Source organism: Phyllobates terribilis, unplaced genomic scaffold, assembly GCF_046119375.1.
Source record: "Phyllobates terribilis strain yellow unplaced genomic scaffold, ASM4611937v1 Scaffold_7__3_contigs__length_470593459, whole genome shotgun sequence".
Classification (NCBI taxonomy): Eukaryota; Metazoa; Chordata; class Amphibia; order Anura; family Dendrobatidae; genus Phyllobates; species Phyllobates terribilis.
The window spans coordinates 150758042-150776403 of NW_027362767.1; the positions used below are offsets into that span (position 1 = coordinate 150758042).

The window sequence follows — 18362 nt, forward strand, 5'->3', positions numbered from 1 at the left end:
CCCTGTCTGCTCTCTCTCTCTCCCCCCCTGTCTGCTCTCTCTCTCTCCCCCCCCTGTCCTGCTCTCTCTCTCTCCCCCCCGTCTGCTCTCTCTCTCTCCCCCCCTGTCTGCTCTCTCTCTCCCCCCCCTGTCTGCTCTCTCTCTCCCCCCCTGTCTGCTCTCTCTCTCCCCCCTGTCTGCTCTCTCTCTCTCCCCCCCTGTCTGCTCTCTCTCTCTCCCCCCCTGTCTGCTCTCTCTCTCTCCCCCCCCTGTCTGCTCTCTCTCTCTCTCCCCCTGTCTGCTCTCTCTCTTTCTCTCTCTCCCCCTGTCTGCTCTCTCTCTCTCTCTCTCTCTCCCCCTGTCTGCTCTCTCTCTCTCTCTCTCTCTCTCTCCCCCTGTCTGCTCTCTCTCTCTCGCTCTCTCTCTCTCCCCCTGTCTGCTCTCTCTCTCTCTCTCTCTCTCTCTCTCTCTCCCCTGTCTGATTCTCTCTCTCTCTCTCTCTCCCCCCTGTCTGCTCTCTCTCTCTCTCTCCCCTGTCTGCTCTCTCTCTCTCTCCCTGTCTGCTCTCTCTCTCTCTCTCCCCCTGTCTGCTCTCTCTCTCTCTCTCTCCCCCTGTCTGCTCTCTCTCTCTCTCTCTCCCCCTGTCTGCTCTCTCTCTCTCTCTCTCTCCCCTGTCTGCTCTCTCTCTCTCCCCTGTCTGCTCTCTCTCTCTCTCTCTCCCCCTGTCTGCTCTCTCTCTCTCTCCCCCTGTCTGCTCTCTCTCTCTCCCCTGTCTGCTCTCTCTCTCTCTCTCTCTCTCTCTCCCCCTGTCTGCTCTCTCTCTCTCTCTCCCCCTGTCTGCTCTCTCTCTCTCTCTCCCCTGTCTGCTCTCTCTCTCCTCTCTCTCTCCCCTGTCTGCTCTCTCTCTCTCTCTCTCCCCCTGTCTGCTCTCTCTCTCTCTCTCTCCCCCTGTCTGCTCTCTCTCTCTCTCTCTCTCTCTCTTCTCTCTCTCTCTCTCTCTCCCCCTGTCTGCTCTCTCTCCTCTCTCTCTCTCTCTCTCTCTCCCCTGTCTGCTCTCTCTCTCTCTCCCCCCTGTCTGCTCTCTCTCTCTCTCTCTCTCCCCCTGTCTGCTCTCTCTCTCTCTCTCTCTCTCCCCCTGTCTGCTCTCTCTCTCTCTCTCTCTCCCCCCTGTCTGCTCTCTCTCTCTCTCCCCCCTGTCTGCTCTCTCTCTCTCTCCCCCTGTCTGCTCTCTCTCTCTCTCCCCCTGTCTGCTCTCTCTCTCTCTCTCCCCCTGTCTGCTCTCTCTCTCCCCCTGTCTGCTCTCTCTCTCCCCCTGTCTGCTCTCTCTCTCCCCCTGTCTGCTCTCTCTCTCCCCCCCTGTCTGCTCTCTCTCTCCCCCCCTGTCTGCTCTCTCTCTCCCCCCCCTGTCTGCTCTCTCTCTCCCCCCCTGTCTGCTCTCTCTCTCTCCCCCCCCTGTCTGCTCTCTCTCTCCCCCCCTGTCTGCTCTCTCTCTCCCCCCTGTCTGCTCTCTCTCTCTCCCCCCCTGTCTGCTCTCTCTCTCTCCCCCCCTGTCTGCTCTCTCTCTCTCCCCCCCTGTCTGCTCTCTCTCTCTCCCCCCTGTCTGCTCTCTCTCTCTCCCCCCTGTCTGCTCTCTCTCTCCCCCCCTGTCTGCTCTCTCTCTCCCCCCCTGTCTGCTCTCTCTCCCCCCCTGTCTGCTCTCTCTCCCCCCCTGTCTGCTCTCTCTCTCCCCCCCTGTCTGCTCTCTCTCTCCCCCCCTGTCTGCTCTCTCTCTCTCCCCCTGTCTGCTCTCTCTCTCCCCCCCCTGTCTGCTCTCTCTCTCTCCCCCCTGTCTGCTCTCTCTCTCCCCCCCTGTCTGCTCTCTCTCTCTCCCCCCCTGTCTGCTCTCTCTCTCTCCCCCCCTGTCTGCTCTCTCTCTCCCCCCCTGTCTGCTCTCTCTCTCTCCCCCCCTGTCTGCTCTCTCTCTCTCCCCCCCTGTCTGCTCTCTCTTCTCTCCCCCCCTGTCTGCTCTCTCTCTCTCCCCCCTGTCTGCTCTCTCTCTCTCCCCCCTGTCTGCTCTCTCTCTCTCCCCCCCTGTCTGCTCTCTCTCTCTCCCCCCCTGTCTGCTCTCTCTCTCTCCCCCCCTGTCTGCTCTCTCTCTCTCCCCCCTGTCTGCTCTCTCTCTCTCTCCCCCCCTGTCTGCTCTCTCTCTCTCCCCCCCTGTCTGCTCTCTCTCTCCCCCCTGTCTGCTCTCTCTTCTCTCCCCCCCTGTCTGCTCTCTCTCTCTCCCCCCCTGTCTGCTCTCTCTCTCTCCCCCCTGTCTGCTCTCTCTCTCTCCCCCCTGTCTGCTCTCTCTCTCTCCCCCCCTGTCTTCTCTCTCTCCTCTCTCTCCCCCCCTGTCTGCTCTCTCTCTCTCCCCCCCTGTCTGCTCTCTCTCTCTCCCCCCCTGTCTGCTCTCTCTCTCTCCCCCCTGTCTGCTCTCTCTCTCTCCCCCCCCTGTCTGCTCTCTCTCTCTCCCCCCCTGTCTGCTCTCTCTCTCTCCCCCCCTGTCTGCTCTCTCTCTCCCCCCCCCTGTCTGCTCTCTCTCTCTCCCCCCCCTGTCTGCTCTCTCTCTCTCCCCCCCTGTCTGCTCTCTCTCTCTCCCCCCCTGTCTGCTCTCTCTCTCTCCCCCCCCTGTCTGCTCTCTCTCTCTCCCCCCCCTGTCTGCTCTCTCTCTCTCCCCCCCTGTCTGCTCTCTCTCTCTCCCCCCCCTGTCTGCTCTCTCTCTCCCCCCCTGTCTGCTCTCTCTCTCTCCCCCCCTGTCTGCTCTCTTCTCCCTGCTCTCTCTCTCCCCCCTGTCTGCTCTCGCTCTCTCTCCCCCCCTGTCTGCTCTCGCTCTCTCTCCCCCCCTGTCTGCTCTCTCTCTCTCCCCCCCTGTCTGCTCTCGCTCTCTCTCCCCCCCTGTCTGCTCTCGCTCTCTCTCCCCCCCTGTCTGCTCTCGCTCTCTCTCCCCCCCTGTCTGCTCTCGCTCTCTCTCCCCCCTGTCTGCTCTCGCTCTCTCTCCCCCCCTGTCTGCTCTCGCTCTCTCTCCCCCCTGTCTGCTCGCTCTCTCTCCCCCCCTGTCTGCTCGCTCTCTCTCCCCCCTGTCTGCTCGCTCTCTCTCCCCCCCTGTCTGCTCGCTCTCTCTCCCCCCCTGTCTGCTCGCTCTCTCTCCCCCCCTGTCTGCTCGCTCTCTCTCCCCCCCTGTCTGCTCGCTCTCTCTCCCCCCTGTCTGCTCGCTCTCTCTCCCCCCTGTCTGCTCGCTCTCTCTCCCCCCCTGTCTGCTCGCTCTCTCTCCCCCCCTGTCTGCTCGCTCTCTCTCCCCCCCTGTCTGCTCGCTCTCTCTCCCCCCTGTCTGCTCGCTCTCTCTCCCCCCCTGTCTGCTCGCTCTCTCTCCCCCCTGTCTGCTCGCTCTCTCTCCCCCCCTGTCTGCTCGCTCTCTCTCCCCCCCTGTCTGCTCGCTCTCTCTCCCCCCCTGTCTGCTCGCTCTCTCTCCCCCCCTGTCTGCTCGCTCTCTTCCCCCCCTGTCTGCTCGCTCTCTCTCCCCCCTGTCTGCTCGCTCTCTCTCCCCCCCTGTCTGCTCGCTCTCTCTCCCCCCCCTGTCTGCTCGCTCTCTCTCCCCCCCTGTCTGCTCGCTCTCTCTCCCCCCCTGTCTGCTCGCTCTCTCTCCCCCCCTGTCTGCTCGCTCTCTCTCCCCCCTGTCTGCTCGCTCTCTCTCCCCCCTGTCTGCTCGCTCTCTCTCCCCCCTGTCTGCTCGCTCTCTCTCCCCCCTGTCTGCTCCTCTCTCCCCCCTGTCTGCTCGCTCCTCTCTCCCCCCCTGTCTGCTCGCTCTCTCCCCCCCCTGTCTGCTCGCTCTCTCTCCCCCCCTGTCTGCTCGCTCTCTCTCCCCCCCTGTCTGCTCGCTCTCTCTCCCCCCCTGTCTGCTCGCTCTCTCTCCCCCCTGTCTGCTCGCTCTCTCTCCCCCCCTGTCTGCTCGCTCTCTCTCCCCCCTGTCTGCTCGCTCTCTCTCCCCCCCTGTCTGCTCGCTCTCTCTCCCCCCTGTCTGCTCGCTCTCCCCCCCTGTCTGCTCCTCTCCCCCCTGTCTGCTCGCTCCCCCCTGTCTGCTCTCTCTCTCCCCCCTGTCTGCTCTCTCTCTCCCCCCCTGTCTGCTCTCTCTCTCCCCCCCTGTCTGCTCTCTCTCTCTCCCCCCCTGTCTGCTCTCTCTCTCTCCCCCCCCTGTCTGCTCTCTCTCTCTCCCCCCCTGTCTGCTCTCTCTCTCTCCCCCCCTGTCTGCTCTCTCTCTCTCCCCCCCTGTCTGCTCTCTCTCTCTCCCCCCCCTGTCTGCTCTCTCTCTCTCCCCCCCCTGTCTGCTCTCTCTCTCTCCCCCCCCTGTCTGCTCTCTCTCTCTCCCCCCCTGTCTGCTCTCTCTCTCTCCCCCCCTGTCTGCTCTCTCTCTCTCCCCCCCCTGTCTGCTCTCTCTCTCTCCCCCCCCTGTCTGCTCTCTCTCTCTCCCCCCCCTGTCTGCTCTCTCTCTCTCCCCCCCCTGTCTGCTCTCTCTCTCTCCCCCCCCTGTCTGCTCTCTCTCTCTCCCCCCCCTGTCTGCTCTCTCTCTCTCCCCCCCCTGTCTGCTCTCTCTCTCTCCCCCCCTGTCTGCTCTCTCTCTCTCCCCCCCCCTGTCTGCTCTCTCTCTCTCCCCCCCCTGTCTGCTCTCTCTCTCTCCCCCCCCCTGTCTGCTCTCTCTCTCTCCCCCCCCTGTCTGCTCTCTCTCTCTCCCCCCCCCTGTCTGCTCTCTCTCTCTCCCCCCCCTGTCTGCTCTCTCTCTCTCCCCCCCCTGTCTGCTCTCTCTCTCTCCCCCCCCTGTCTGCTCTCTCTCTCTCCCCCCCCTGTCTGCTCTCTCTCTCTCCCCCCCCTGTCTGCTCTCTCTCTCTCCCCCCCCTGTCTGCTCTCTCTCTCTCCCCCCCCTGTCTGCTCTCTCTCTCTCCCCCCCCTGTCTGCTCTCTCTCTCTCCCCCCCCTGTCTGCTCTCTCTCTCTCCCCCCCCTGTCTGCTCTCTCTCTCTCCCCCCCCTGTCTGCTCTCTCTCTCTCCCCCCCCTGTCTGCTCTCTCTCTCTCCCCCCCCTGTCTGCTCTCTCTCTCTCCCCCCCCTGTCTGCTCTCTCTCTCTCCCCCCCCTGTCTGCTCTCTCTCTCTCCCCCCCCTGTCTGCTCTCTCTCTCTCCCCCCCCTGTCTGCTCTCTCTCTCTCCCCCCCCTGTCTGCTCTCTCTCTCTCCCCCCCCTGTCTGCTCTCTCTCTCTCCCCCCCCTGTCTGCTCTCTCTCTCTCCCCCCCCTGTCTGCTCTCTCTCTCTCCCCCCCCTGTCTGCTCTCTCTCTCTCCCCCCCCTGTCTGCTCTCTCTCTCTCCCCCCCCTGTCTGCTCTCTCTCTCTCCCCCCCCTGTCTGCTCTCTCTCTCTCCCCCCCTGTCTGCTCTCTCTCTCTCCCCCCCTGTCTGCTCTCTCTCTCTCCCCCCCCTGTCTGCTCTCTCTCTCTCCCCCCCCTGTCTGCTCTCTCTCTCTCTCCCCCCCTGTCTGCTCTCTCTCTCTCTCTCCCCCCCTGTCTGCTCTCTCTCTCTCTCTCCCCCCCTGTCTGCTCTCTCTCTCTCTCTCCCCCCCTGTCTGCTCTCTCTCTCTCTCTCCCCCCCTGTCTGCTCTCTCTCTCTCTCTCCCCCCCTGTCTGCTCTCTCTCTCTCTCTCCCCCCCTGTCTGCGCTCTCTCTCTCTCTCTCCCCCCCTGTCTGCTCTCTCTCTCTCTCTCTCCCCCCCTGTCTGCTCTCTCTCTCTCCCCCCCTGTCTGCTCTCTCTCTCTCTCTCCCCCCCTGTCTGCTCTCTCTCTCTCTCTCCCCCCCTGTCTGCTCTCTCTCTCTCTCTCTCTCTCTCTCTCTCCCCCTGTCTGCTCTCTCTCTCTCTCTCTCTCTCTCTCTCTCCCCCTGTCTGCTCTCTCTCTCTCTCTCTCTCTCCCCCCCTGTCTGCTCTCTCTCTCTCTCTCTCTCTCTCCCCCCCTGTCTGCTCTCTCTCTCTCTCTCCCCCCCTGTGCTGTCTTCTTCCTTCATGTGTTCTCTCGTTTGAGCTGTCTACCCGCGTCGTAAATCAGGCCGCCGCCATCTTTGTGAAGGCAGATAGCGGCGGTTACATTAAAACTGCGCGTGCTCTCCTCCTGTACAAAGATGGTGGCGGTCAGTGACTCATTCGGCTAATCCCGGCGGCGGTGTGTACGGCGTGTTCCGCTGGTGGTACCGCGTAAGAGGCTGGTACCACCAGTGGTTTCCATATTGAGACACCCATCACTTGGGTGTCCCAATATGGCGGTTGACAAACTTCTGCCGCTTGGAATTCTGGGATCCGGACACATCTGTACGGAACAGGATGTGAAGAGATTACAGGGTAAGTATATTATAGAAGATATCGCTGCGTTCCATATGCTCCATTCCAAGTCCTATATGGAAAGTGTGTTCTTTCTGACTGCATATGTATATTCCAACATATTATTGCTCATAATTCTGTCTATAACTTCTGTAATTGAGGGAATACTTATTGGTTTCCGTTTAGACAACCATAGCAGCTTTGTTACCAAGAAATTTGTATTATTATAGATCTTACTTTAAGTGGAAACTCATCTATTTCTAGAGATATATGGCTAATTGAGGAGTAGGTGGAATATCTGTGTTGCATATTTTATTAATCAACCCAAAAACTTCTGTCCAAAGAGAAGAGATTACCATGCACTCCCATAGTATATGTAAAGAGAAGAGATTACCACGCACTCCCATAGTATATGTAAAGAGAAGAGATTACCGCGCACTCCCATAGTATATGTAAAGAGAAGAGATTACCATGCACTCCCATAGTATATGTAAAGAGAAGAGATTACCGCGCACTCCCATAGTATATGTAAAGAGAAGAGATTACCGCGCACTCCCATAGTATATGTAAAGAGAAGAGATTACCGCGCACTCCCATAGTATATGTAAGAGAAGAGATTACCGCGCACTCCCATAGTATATGTAAAGAGAAGAGATTACCATGCACTCCCATAGTATATGTAAAGAGAAGAGATTACCGCGCACTCCCATAGTATATGTAAAGAGAAGAGATTACCGCGCACTCCCATAGTATATGTAAAGAGAAGAGATTACCGCGCACTCCCATAGTATATGTAAGAGAAGAGATTACCGCGCACTCCCATAGTATATGTAAAGAGGAGAGATTACCGCGCACTCCCATAGTATATGTAAAGAGAAGAGATTACCGCGCACTCCCATAGTATATGTAAAGAGAAGAGATTACCCCGCACTCCCATAGTGTATGTAAAGAGAAGGGATTACCCCGCACTCCCATAGTATATGTAAAGAGAAGGGATTACCCCGCACTCCCATAGTATATGTAAAGAGAAGAGATTACCCCGCACTCCCATAGTATATGTAAAGAGAAGGGATTACCCCGCACTCCCATAGTATATGTAAAGAGAAGAGATTACCGCGCACTCCCATAGTATATGTAAAGAGAAGAGATTACCGCGCACTCCCATAGTATATGTAAAGAGAAGAGATTACCGCGCACTCCCATAGTATATGTAAAGAGAAGAGATTACCGCGCACTCCCATAGTATATGTAAGAGAGAAGAGATTACCGCGCACTCCCATAGTATATGTAAAGAGAAGAGATTACCGCGCACTCCCATAGTATATGTAAGAGAAGAGATTACCGCGCACTCCCATAGTATATGTAAAGAGGAGAGATTACCGCGCACTCCCATAGTATATGTAAAGAGAAGAGATTACCCCGCACTCCCATAGTGTATGTAAAGAGAAGGGATTACCCCGCACTCCCATAGTATATGTAAAGAGAAGAGATTACCGCGCACTCCCATAGTATATGTAAAGAGAAGAGATTACCGCGCACTCCCATAGTATATGTAAAGAGAAGAGATTACCGCGCACTCCCATAGTATATGTAAAGAGAAGAGATTACCGCGCACTCCCATAGTATATGTAAGAGAAGAGATTACCGCGCACTCCCATAGTATATGTAAAGAGAAGAGATTACCGCGCACTCCCATAGTATATGTAAAGAGAAGAGATTACCGCGCACTCCCATAGTGTATGTAAAGAGAAGAGATTACCGCGCACTCCCATAGTATATGTAAAGAGGAGAGATTACCGCGCACTCCCATAGTATATGTAAAGAGGAGAGATTACCGCGCACTCCCATAGTATGTGTAAAGAGAACCTTTTTGGCTACTTTCTCTCCAACATAATTGATATTGATTGGGAAATATTCTCTGCAGTTTTGCTGGGGTATAATACCATTTTGTCATGGTTTTATAAGATGATTAGTGTTGGATAAGTTTTTAAAGGAAATTTTTATCGCTTTTTGCCATTTATCAGCTGAAAACTTGGTGCCCAAATCCTTTTCCCACTCCAGTGTTTTGAGAATATGACATCATTGTTGAACAAAGGATAAATCTGTTTAGTATTCCATATAGATTTATTGTCCGGATTACTAATGAGGGAAAATACTTCTTAGGAAGCATTAGAGGAAATTTACATTTGTTTCTGAGTTATTTTCTCATTTCTAAATATGTAAAAAAAATTCTATTTCTGGGAGGTCGTATTTTATTATGAGATATTGGAAGGTCATAAAAGAGTCTTCTTTGTTGTTACTGAATATCTTTAGATAAATCTGAAATTCCCTTCCTTTCCCACAATTTATAGTCAAAATGTGGTATTTCTTTTATAAATATATAAGATACCAGATAAGTTTTCATCTATTATTTTGATTCCGTGATTTGTTAATTTAATACCTAGATATATTATGTTCTTCCCATGAAAAAGGGGGGATTCATTTTTGATAATATTGATTAATTCTGTATCTATGTGGTAACCTAAGATTCTTGATTTACTGGTGTTTATTTTATAATATGTTATTTTGGAGAATTTCTCTATTATACTAGATATTTCACGGATGGAGTTAGGTGGGTCAGTCAACGTTAAAATGATGTCGTCGGCGTAGAGACCCATCTTCTATTGCCTAGAATTAGCGGCTATGCCTTTAATAACATTATTTATTCTAAGTGATAAAAGAATCGGGGAGAGTGGGCTTCCTTGTCTTGTCCCATTTGAAATGTTACAATTTTTGGATGGAAGATTGTTGACTAAATATATTGGCTGTAGGATAAGAATATAAAGCCATAATGGCATTAAGAATTTGGCCAATAAATTGGAATTTAGATAATGTTGCTTGCATATATTTCCAATTCATTCGGTCCAAAGCTTTTTCAGCATCTAATGAGATTATGATGGCTGGTATTTTATTTTTTTCAGTATATGAAAATTAGACCAATAATTCGTCTGGTGCCATCAGCGGACTGTCTGTTTTTTATAAATCCGACTTGATCTCTGTGAATTAAGTTGGAAAGAAATTACGAAATTCTATTTGCTACGATCTTCGCAAATATTTTAATATCTGTATTTAGTAGTGATATTGGTCTATAGTTTAGTACTGAAGTGGGGTCTGATCGTTGTTCATGAATAGCTACAATTGTGGCTTGAAGGTTTTCGGGTGGTACTTCACTATCAGAAATTGAAGTAATTAGACGTTTTAAAGTCGAGTAATAGTCATTCGGAAACCATCTGCTCCTGGGGCTTTATTCTTTTTTCCATGTTTTGTAGTAAATTCTGCTTCCTTATTTGAGAATGGGGGAATTTAGATAAATGAACTGTTCTTCCGTCAGTTTAGGCCACTGAATTTTTGATGATAAGTATTGTATATCCTTTTCTTTAGGTTCGGAAATTTCTTTATGGTCTTTGAGATTGTACAAGGAGTGATGTGTTATTTATTTTTTGCAGGAAGTGTTTGATTACATCGGCAGCTCCCGGATGGTGTATGACATGGAGAAAGGAAAATTTCCCATCCGGCTGAACAACATTCACTCCTTTGTGGAGCTCAGTCAGGTAATACACAGAACTGTGCATGCTTTACACTGCAGCACTGCTTCCTTCAATTGGCCAGAGCGCTCAGTATGGCAGGAGCACTGCAGACCCCGTCTGCTCCATTTTGATCTCCATTTCTGCTCTTGTCCACCAGGTGGCGCTGAGGAACGATTCTGCTCTGTGGATCCACACGGATCCCATTTCTCGGAGTAATGACTCTGTGAACGCTGAGGTGGGTGCCGAGTGATGCCTGCTAGCTTATGCCCTGCTGCGCTGTGGCTCCCCCTAGATGTGGGGTAATGGAATAGCATTAATTGTAACATCTGTTCCTCATCCAGGTGGAGCAGCTGATCCAATTCCTGAAAAATTCCAGTGCAGACACCAATGTCACCCTGCAAGAAAGCGACCAGTCGCAGCCCCTTCCGCCAGCGTCCTTCCAGCGGTTCCTGAGAGTCCGAAATATCCCGGGATTGGTGCTGACCGACCACAGAACAGCCTACCGCAATAAGTAAGACCTGCGCTACCCCATATGTAGGTATTCTGGTTGAAGCTTTCCAGATATGGCCGCTGATCCTCACACATTCAGCATTGACAAGTTGAGGGTGGTAGCCTATTTTCATCCAGCAGGGGGCAGCGTGGATCTGTATGAGATGTCCCAGCTGATGATGGCTTCTCTCCCCCCATAGGTACTATAACAGTATGTACGACACCGCCGCCAGCATCAACATGAACTATCCCAGCGGACTCTCCAAAGAGGAGGCTCTGAACTACGTCACCGAGGCTGCTCAGGTACATAGGAGCAGGAGGAGGCTTAGCGCATCCTCGTACATTCCCACCCCAGAAAAAGCTACGGTGACCTCTGAGGATCCCCCTCCCCTGATCCTCCACAACACTAGATCTTTGTGTGAAGTCACCCCATTCCCCCCCACTAAGGATTTGGCACACCCTTTAAAGGGGTTGTCTACTACTAGGACACCCCTTCTTGATATAAATGTTTTGCGCCGATAAAATAATAAAGCTTTTACTCACCTCTGGTGTCGGCACTCGCGGTCCCGGGGCGCTCTTGCGGTTGTGACACGTGAGCTGGCGCCCAATCGTATGAATTAAAGAGGAAGTCCGGGCTGCGGCTGATCTGACTTCCTCTTATGCGTAATTCGACAGGAGGCGGGGCCAGTGATTCCAGCGCTGATTGGCTGCCGGCTTCACAAGGCAGGGCCGGTGAATCCAGCGCTGATTGGCTGCCGGCTTCACAAGGCGGGGACAGTGATTCCAGCGCTGATTTGGTGCCGGTGTCACAAGGCGGCACCAGTGAATCCAGCGCTGATTGGGTGCTGGTGTCACAAGGCGGGGCCAGTGATTCCAGCTCTGATTGGGCGCTGGCGTCGCATGTCAAAACAGCACGGGAGCCCTGGGGAGAGCGAGTGCCGACACCGCGGGAATGACGCCAGCACCGGAGGGGAGTATAAGCTTTCTTATTTTATATTGGTCAAGCGTGGGGGATGAGAAAGGGTTGTCCAAGTAGTGGACAACTTCTTTTATTGTAGCTGAGTTCATTCCCCTCTCCCTTCTCATTCTTGAGGTCAGAGTCTTCCTCCCACTCCTGGCTAGGTCTCAGCAGCGCCCCCTCTTGGGGTCACAGCTTTTCCCCCACTCTTGGCTAGGTCTCAGTGGCGCCTTCTTCCAGGTCAGAATCTTCTTCCCACTCCTGGCTAGTCTCAGCGGCGTCCCCTTCCAGATCAGGGTCTTCCTCCCACTCCCGGCTAGGTCTCGGCAGAGCCCCCTTCAAGGGTGAGTCTCCGCCTCCCCACTCCCAGTTAGGCTTCAGAGGTGCCCCCTCCTGGGGGGGTCACAGCTGTTCTCCCACTCCCGGCTAGGTCTCAGCGGCGGCTCCTTCCAGGTCAGTCTCTTCCTCCCCACTCCCGGCTAGGTCTCAGCAGTGCCCCCTTCCAGGTGAGTCTTCCTCCCAGCTAGGTCTCAGCGGTGCCCCCTTCCAGGTGAGTCTTCCTCCCCACTCCCGGTTAGGGGTCAGTGGCACCCCCTCCTGGGGTTACAGTTATTCCTCCCCACTACCGGCTAGGTTTCAGAGGCGCCCCCTCCTGGGGTCACAGCTGTTCTCCCACTCCCGGCTAGGTCTCAGCGGTGCCTTCTTCAAGGTGAGAGTCTTCCTCCCACTCCTGGCTAGGTCTCAGCTGCGCCCCCTTCCAGGTCAGTCTTCCTCCCACTCTTGGCTAGGTCTTAGTGGCGCCCCCTCCTGGTTTCACAGTTATTCTTCCCACTCCTGGCTAGGTCTCAGCGACCCCTTCTTCAAGGTGAGAGTCTTCCTCCTCACTCCCGGCTAGGTCTCAGCGGCGCCCCCTTCCAGGTGAGTCTTCCTCCCCACTCCCGGCTAGGTCTCAGCTGCGCCTCCTTCCAGGTCAGTCTTCGTCCCACTCCTGGCTAGGTTTCAGCGGCGCCCCCTTCTGGGGTCACAGTTATTCTTCCCACTCCCTGCTAGGTCTCAGCGGCGCATTCTTCTAGGTCAGTCTTCCTCCCACTCCTGGCTAGGTTTCAGCGGCGCCCCCTCCTGGGTTCACAGTTATTCTTCCCACTCCTGGCTAGGTTTCAGCGGCGCCCCCTTCTGGGGTCACAGTTATTCTTCCCACTCCCGGCTAGGTCTCAGCGTCGCCCCCTTCCAGATCAGGGTCTTCCTCCCACTCTCGGCTAGGTCTCAGCGGCGCCCCCTTCTAGGTCAGACTCTTCCTCTCCACTCCTGGCTAGATCTCACGGGCGCCCCCTCCTGGGGTTACAGTTATTCCTCCCCACTCCTGGCTAGGTCTCAGCCGCTTCCCCTCCTGGGGTCACAGTTGTTCCCCCACTCCCGGCTAGGTCTCAGTGGCGCCCCCTCCTGGGGTTACAGTTATTCCTCCCCACTCCTGGCTAGGTTTCAGCGGCGCCCCCTTCTGGGGTCACAGTTATTCTTCCCACTCCTGGCTAGGTCTCAGCGGCGCATTCTTCTAGGTCAGTCTTCCTCCCACTCCCGGCTAGGTCTCAGTGGCGCCCCCTCCTGGGTTCACAGTTATTCTTCCCACTCCTGGCTAGGCTTCAGCGGCGCCCCCTTCTGGGGTCACAGTTATTCTTCCCACTCCCGGCTAGGTCTCAGCATCGCCCCCTTCCAGATCAGGGTCTTCCTCCCACTCCCGGCTAGGTCTCAGTGGCGCCCCCTCCTGGGGTTACAGTTATTCCTCCCCACTCCCGGCTAGGTCTCAGCGGTGCCTCCTTCCAGATGAGTCTTCCTCCCTACTCCCGGCTAGGTCTCAGTGGCATCCCCTCCTGGGGTCACAGTTGTTCCCCCACTCCCGGCTAGGTCTCAGCGGCACTCCTTCCAGATGAGTCTTCCTCCCTACTCCCGGCTAGGTCTCAGTGGCACCCCCTCCTGGGGTCACAGTTGTTCCCCCACTCCTGGCTAGGTCTCAGCGGCACCCCCTCCAGGTCAGTCTTCCTTCCCCGCCCTTTGAGTGTCGGCTCTGATTATCAGTGCTTCTCGCTTTTGCAGTCTCTCTCAGACGTGGCCACGTTGCTCGCCAGGACCCTGTACCGGCAGGCGGGTGGTAACCGCAGCGCTGACATCCAGGCTGACGTGAAGTCGGTAAGAAGCTCCAGTCCAACACATCTGTCTACTGTTCTTCTCCGTTTACCTCTAAAGCTGCCTTCATATTTCTGCTGGTTTCCTGCGGTGAGAGCTGACATGAGCACTATATAGCTGAGCTGCTGGGTCCTGTGTATGCCAACAGGGTGGAGCTAAATCTCTGGTTTTCAGGGACAATCAGCAGAATTTTTCAGGCAGCTTCGGTTGTGACTGGAGAAGACGACAACAATCAGCCTTTAAAGGGCTCCTATAATTTTCTGTTTGGTTTCAGGTGACTCGGATGCTCTACGGCTTCCTGGTGATGTCTAACAATAGTTGGTTTCAGTCCATCATTAAGTCTGACTGGAAAGGAAGCCTAGGTAAGGCTGGTCCCCTCTTCCAAGCCATCTCCTCTCACTGAGGGATCAGGTTACACCTTACCCATAGAAGTCTATGGAGTTGTAAACAGTGGCACAGGCACACACAAACCTGTGCAGCTGCTGTACAGTAAGTGTTTACCTCAACCACGCTGGAGTCACAGCTACACTGCTCAGCACTATTGTATAATGACCTCCATGCTGCTGCTTCTGACCACGTGCTGCATAGAGACGTGAGAGCAGGATCTCCCTGCTGTATCAGTGTGCAGTGTATGGACAGATCATAGCCACTCATCTCTACCCCCCCCCCCAAGTCACAGACAACAGAAAATACGAGAGAAAGAGCCCCCAGTGGGGGAAACGTGTGAGATGTGCAGGGTACTGGTCATAATGGCCAGAAATCGGTCATTCCTCTAGTGCATGTACATGCCGGTGCTGCGGCTTCATAGGAAGTGTTGACTTGACCTCAGAGCTGGATGTACAGCTACACTGCTCAGTGCTGCATGTCCTCCATGCAGCTGCTGCTTTTAAACATCTACATGATGGAGACTGGAGAGCCTCAATCTCTCATGTCTATGCATCCTGCAGATGGAAGACATCATGGCATCTAGTCGGGGACAACTGAAAATTGCATCAAAGCTGTAAAAAAAAACAAATAGTGCACAAAAACAGTAGAGAATTAAGATGAGAGTAAAATGTGGTGTAATCCTGCTGCTGATTGTGTTCCTAGGGGAAAAACCTCCGCAGTATTACGTGACGGCCTCTCTGATCGGGAGGACCCAGTCTCCAAACCCACCAACCAGCTTCCTCATCGCCGTTCTCGCCAATCTCACGGGGCAAGTGGTGAACTACACCAAAGAGGAGTGTCAGAGCCCGGACAAGGCTGCAGATTCTAAGGCAAGTGCAGACATTTCCCTAACACTTCGGAGCTGCAATCACAGGTCTGCAGGCTTCAGAGCTGAAATCGTTCAGCGTTCCTTGCATTTTTTTTTTGTACACAGCTTACTAATATATACTCCAATATAGCATCCGCTAATGTATGAAAATGTAAAGGCCCTCTGTTATGAGCCCTGATGACATGCCTGCTGACTGTTTCCATCACCATCTTTAAATATTAGGATTTTGTAAATGTAATTTTTCATGTTTTTTTTTCCTCCAGCTTTATGAATACTTATGGGTGCAGGGACCATTGAATGATAACTCGACGACCCGGACACCGTACTGTGTGCGGACCACCCTTCGTAGCTACCTGGCCGAGTCTCCCGCTTTTGAGCTGAATGAGTGGGACTCTACAGAGTACTCCACCTGGACGGAGAGCCGCTGGAAGGAGATCCGGGCCCGCATATTCCTGGTGCCCAGTCACGAGCTGGAGGTGGGTGCCCCCAGGCCGGAGCCGCCCCCAGGCCGGAGCTGCACTCAGTCTTACACAGTGGCCGGACTTTATTTCTCCTCTGTGCTTTAGCTTTTTCCTCCCTTTCTACCGAGAAGCAGAACTTTTTTGTTTTCCTGTCCACATCGCCGTGCGAGGGCTTATTGTTTGCTGCACAGGCTTTGATTGACGCCATTCACTTTATCATATAATTCACTGAAAAATAGGAAAAAATAATTCCGGGTGGCGGTGAAATGGTGGAAAAAATGCAATTCCGTTTTTTTGGGGGGTTTTTTTGTAGTCCGTTGTGCGGTAAGAATGACACGTGTAGTTTTTCTATTGTTTGTTTTTTTTTTTATGCATTTTATAACAATTTGTTACCGCCACTTTCTGAGACCCCTGATTTTATTATTGTGCTGATAAAGCTGTGTGAGCGCTTGTGTTATTTTGGGGGGTGATCTGTAGTTTTTTTTTTTTTTTTTTTTTAGGAAATAGTGACCCCAAAAAGTCGAGGCGGAGATTTTATTTTTTTACTGCATTGTTACGTGATTTTTAAAGATCGGACTTTTCTGGACCCGATTATAACAAATATTCTTAGCTATTTTTTTCCCGGCATGGATAAAGGCATGCAATTTAAACATTTAGAATTTTTTATTTATTTTTTTATTTTTTTGCTTTTCCTATTTTTGATTTATTTATTAGCCGCCCTCCCCCCATTCTCCCACCAGGAGATTTTAGTTTGTGATTGTACTACACATCAGTATTCTAGTGTCTGTCACCATAGCTGATGACGGCACAGTCGGTGCCTGTGTAGTCATATCGTGGGGGATTTATGGGTGGATCTAACCGCTTAGCTCCTGCTGTCAGAGATTGACCGTGGCGTCTAAGGGGGTGAGCCACTTTGGTCCTGAGTCCGCTCTGATCACCCGCCGTGACTTTAAGTGCTGAGAATGTGTCACTGGGGTCATGGTTCAGCCGTCTTGGTGTCCAGTGAAATTAATGGGGTCCACAGACACCCCCTATCTTTCGTTACAGGCATGTGACTTAATCTGGACTGCTCACGCCTCTTTGCTCACGCGCTTTTCTCTTTGCTCGCAGGTGATAACTCTGATCGTGGGCATCGCCGTCCTCCTTTTGTCTTTCGGTGCCACCTACTTCATAAACTCCAAGGCAGACGTACTGTTCACAAGTACGCAAGACAGCAGTGAGTCAGTGGCTTACTAGAGACTTACCACCCCCTGCTGGATGGAGGACCGTGACTGCTACTGTTTGTACTGGTTAGGTGGGAACGCCCATGCTGCTTTAACAATGGATCCACACTGGAAGAGACTTTTTTTATTTTTTTTTCCTTTAATTCGAGCAGCGACCCTAACAAGAATGAAAACTCCTGTTCCCACCAACAGGAAAAAGTGCAATGTGATGGCAAAAACGTTCCCAAGATGGAGACTCTGGATCCAGGACCAAATGTGTCCTCTGTCTTTACCTGCTTTACTGGGCAGCTTACAAACGGTTAATCCACTTATCTCTCCCAAAATGAACACTAGCCTATAACATGTGAAGAGGGGCCAATGCCGATCCTGACTGTCGCCCAATTCAGACCCCAGACCAGACTGGTTGGCAGTGAATGTGCCACCTACTGATCATTTCAATGACTATTTAGTAGAGGCATGCTGCCAACCAACCAATGGAAAGACTGATTGGTGGGGATGTGGTGGATGTCAACCAATGGAAAACCTGGTTAGTGGGGGGTGTGGTGGATGTCAACCAATGGAAAACCTGGTTAGTGGGGGGTGTGGTGGATGGCAGCCAATGGAAAATACTGGTTGCTGGGGGTGTGGTGGATGGCAACCAATGGAAAACCTGTTTAGTGGAGGCATGCTGGCTGCCAACCAATGGAAAGACTGGTTGGTAGTCAGTGTTCCCTGACAAGTGTAGCTGTACAGACGTGTGCTGGCGGTATAGACGGTTGGCAGCAGTCGCACACCCTATACAAGTCCTTATCTCAAAGGCTGTGGTTAAAGCTTACGCTTTCAGGTTTTTCCCGTGGAATTTTCATGAAATTCAAAGCAATATTCCGCCAACCGTAGAATTACTTGTTGCCATGGTGATAGAATGAACAACATCTGCCATCTTTCATTGTTTTTGTGCTTTTTTTTTTTTTTTTATGTCGTTCCCCTTTCCTGAGATGTAATAAAATTACTAAAAAATGATTCTGTGTTAAAAATCTTAAACTCTCTTCTGGGAGAAGTCAGAAAAACTGCAGTACAACACTTTGACCTGTAGGTGTCATTGTTTTCAGCAAGCTATTAAAAGCACTGCAGTACTGCGCTATAACCACTGGGTGTTGATGTTTCTATGGAAAGAACTGCAGTACTGAGCTATAACCACTCGGTGTTGATGTTTCTATGGAAAGCACTGCAGTACTGAGCTATAACCACTGGGTGTCAATGTTTCTATGGAAAGCACTGCAGTACTGAGCTATAACCACTGGGTGTCAATGTTTCTATGGAAAGCACTGCAGTACTGAGCTATAACCACTAGGTGTCGCTGTTTCTGCAGCTTTCTATGGAAAGCACTGCACTGCAACCGCTGGGTGCTGATGTTTCTATGGAAAGCACTGCAGTACTGAGCTATAACTGCTTGGTGCTGATGTTTCTATGGAAAGCACTGCAGTACTGAGCTATAACCACTGGGTGCTGATGTTTCTATGGAAAGCACTGCAGTACTGAGCTATAACCACTAGGTGTCGCTGTTTCTGCAGCTTTCTATGGAAAGCACTGCACTGCAACCGCTGGGTGCTGATGTTTCTATGGAAAGCACTGCAGTACTGAGCTATAACCACTGGGTGTCGATGTTTCTATGGAAAACACTGCAGTACTGAGCTATAACCGCTGGGTGCTGATGTTTCTATGGAAAGCACTGCAGTACTGAGCTATAACCACTGGGTGTTGATGTTTCTATGGAAAGCACTGCAGTACTGAGCTATAACCACTGGGTGTTGATGTTTCCATGGAAAGCACTGCAGTACTGAGCTATAACCACTGGGTGTCACTGTTTCTATGGAAAGCACTGCAGTACTGAGCTATAACCACTGGGTGC

General features: G+C 52.7%; 1 protein-coding gene across 1 annotated transcript in view; it reads left to right on the top strand.

The window, feature by feature from the left end:
• The window catches only part of NCSTN (nicastrin), a 24006-nt gene extending 6609 nt beyond the window's left edge, over positions 1-17397 (top strand). The window contains 10 exon segments of the mRNA XM_073642270.1: positions 9765-9783; positions 9830-9934; positions 10068-10145; positions 10252-10421; positions 10600-10702; positions 13446-13538; positions 13810-13897; positions 14625-14791; positions 15054-15266; positions 16362-17397. Of these exon segments, the coding sequence (XP_073498371.1) occupies positions 9765-9783; positions 9830-9934; positions 10068-10145; positions 10252-10421; positions 10600-10702; positions 13446-13538; positions 13810-13897; positions 14625-14791; positions 15054-15266; positions 16362-16487 (1162 nt within the window). The 3' untranslated portion in view covers positions 16488-17397.
• Positions 17398-18362: the final 965 nt, after the last annotated feature.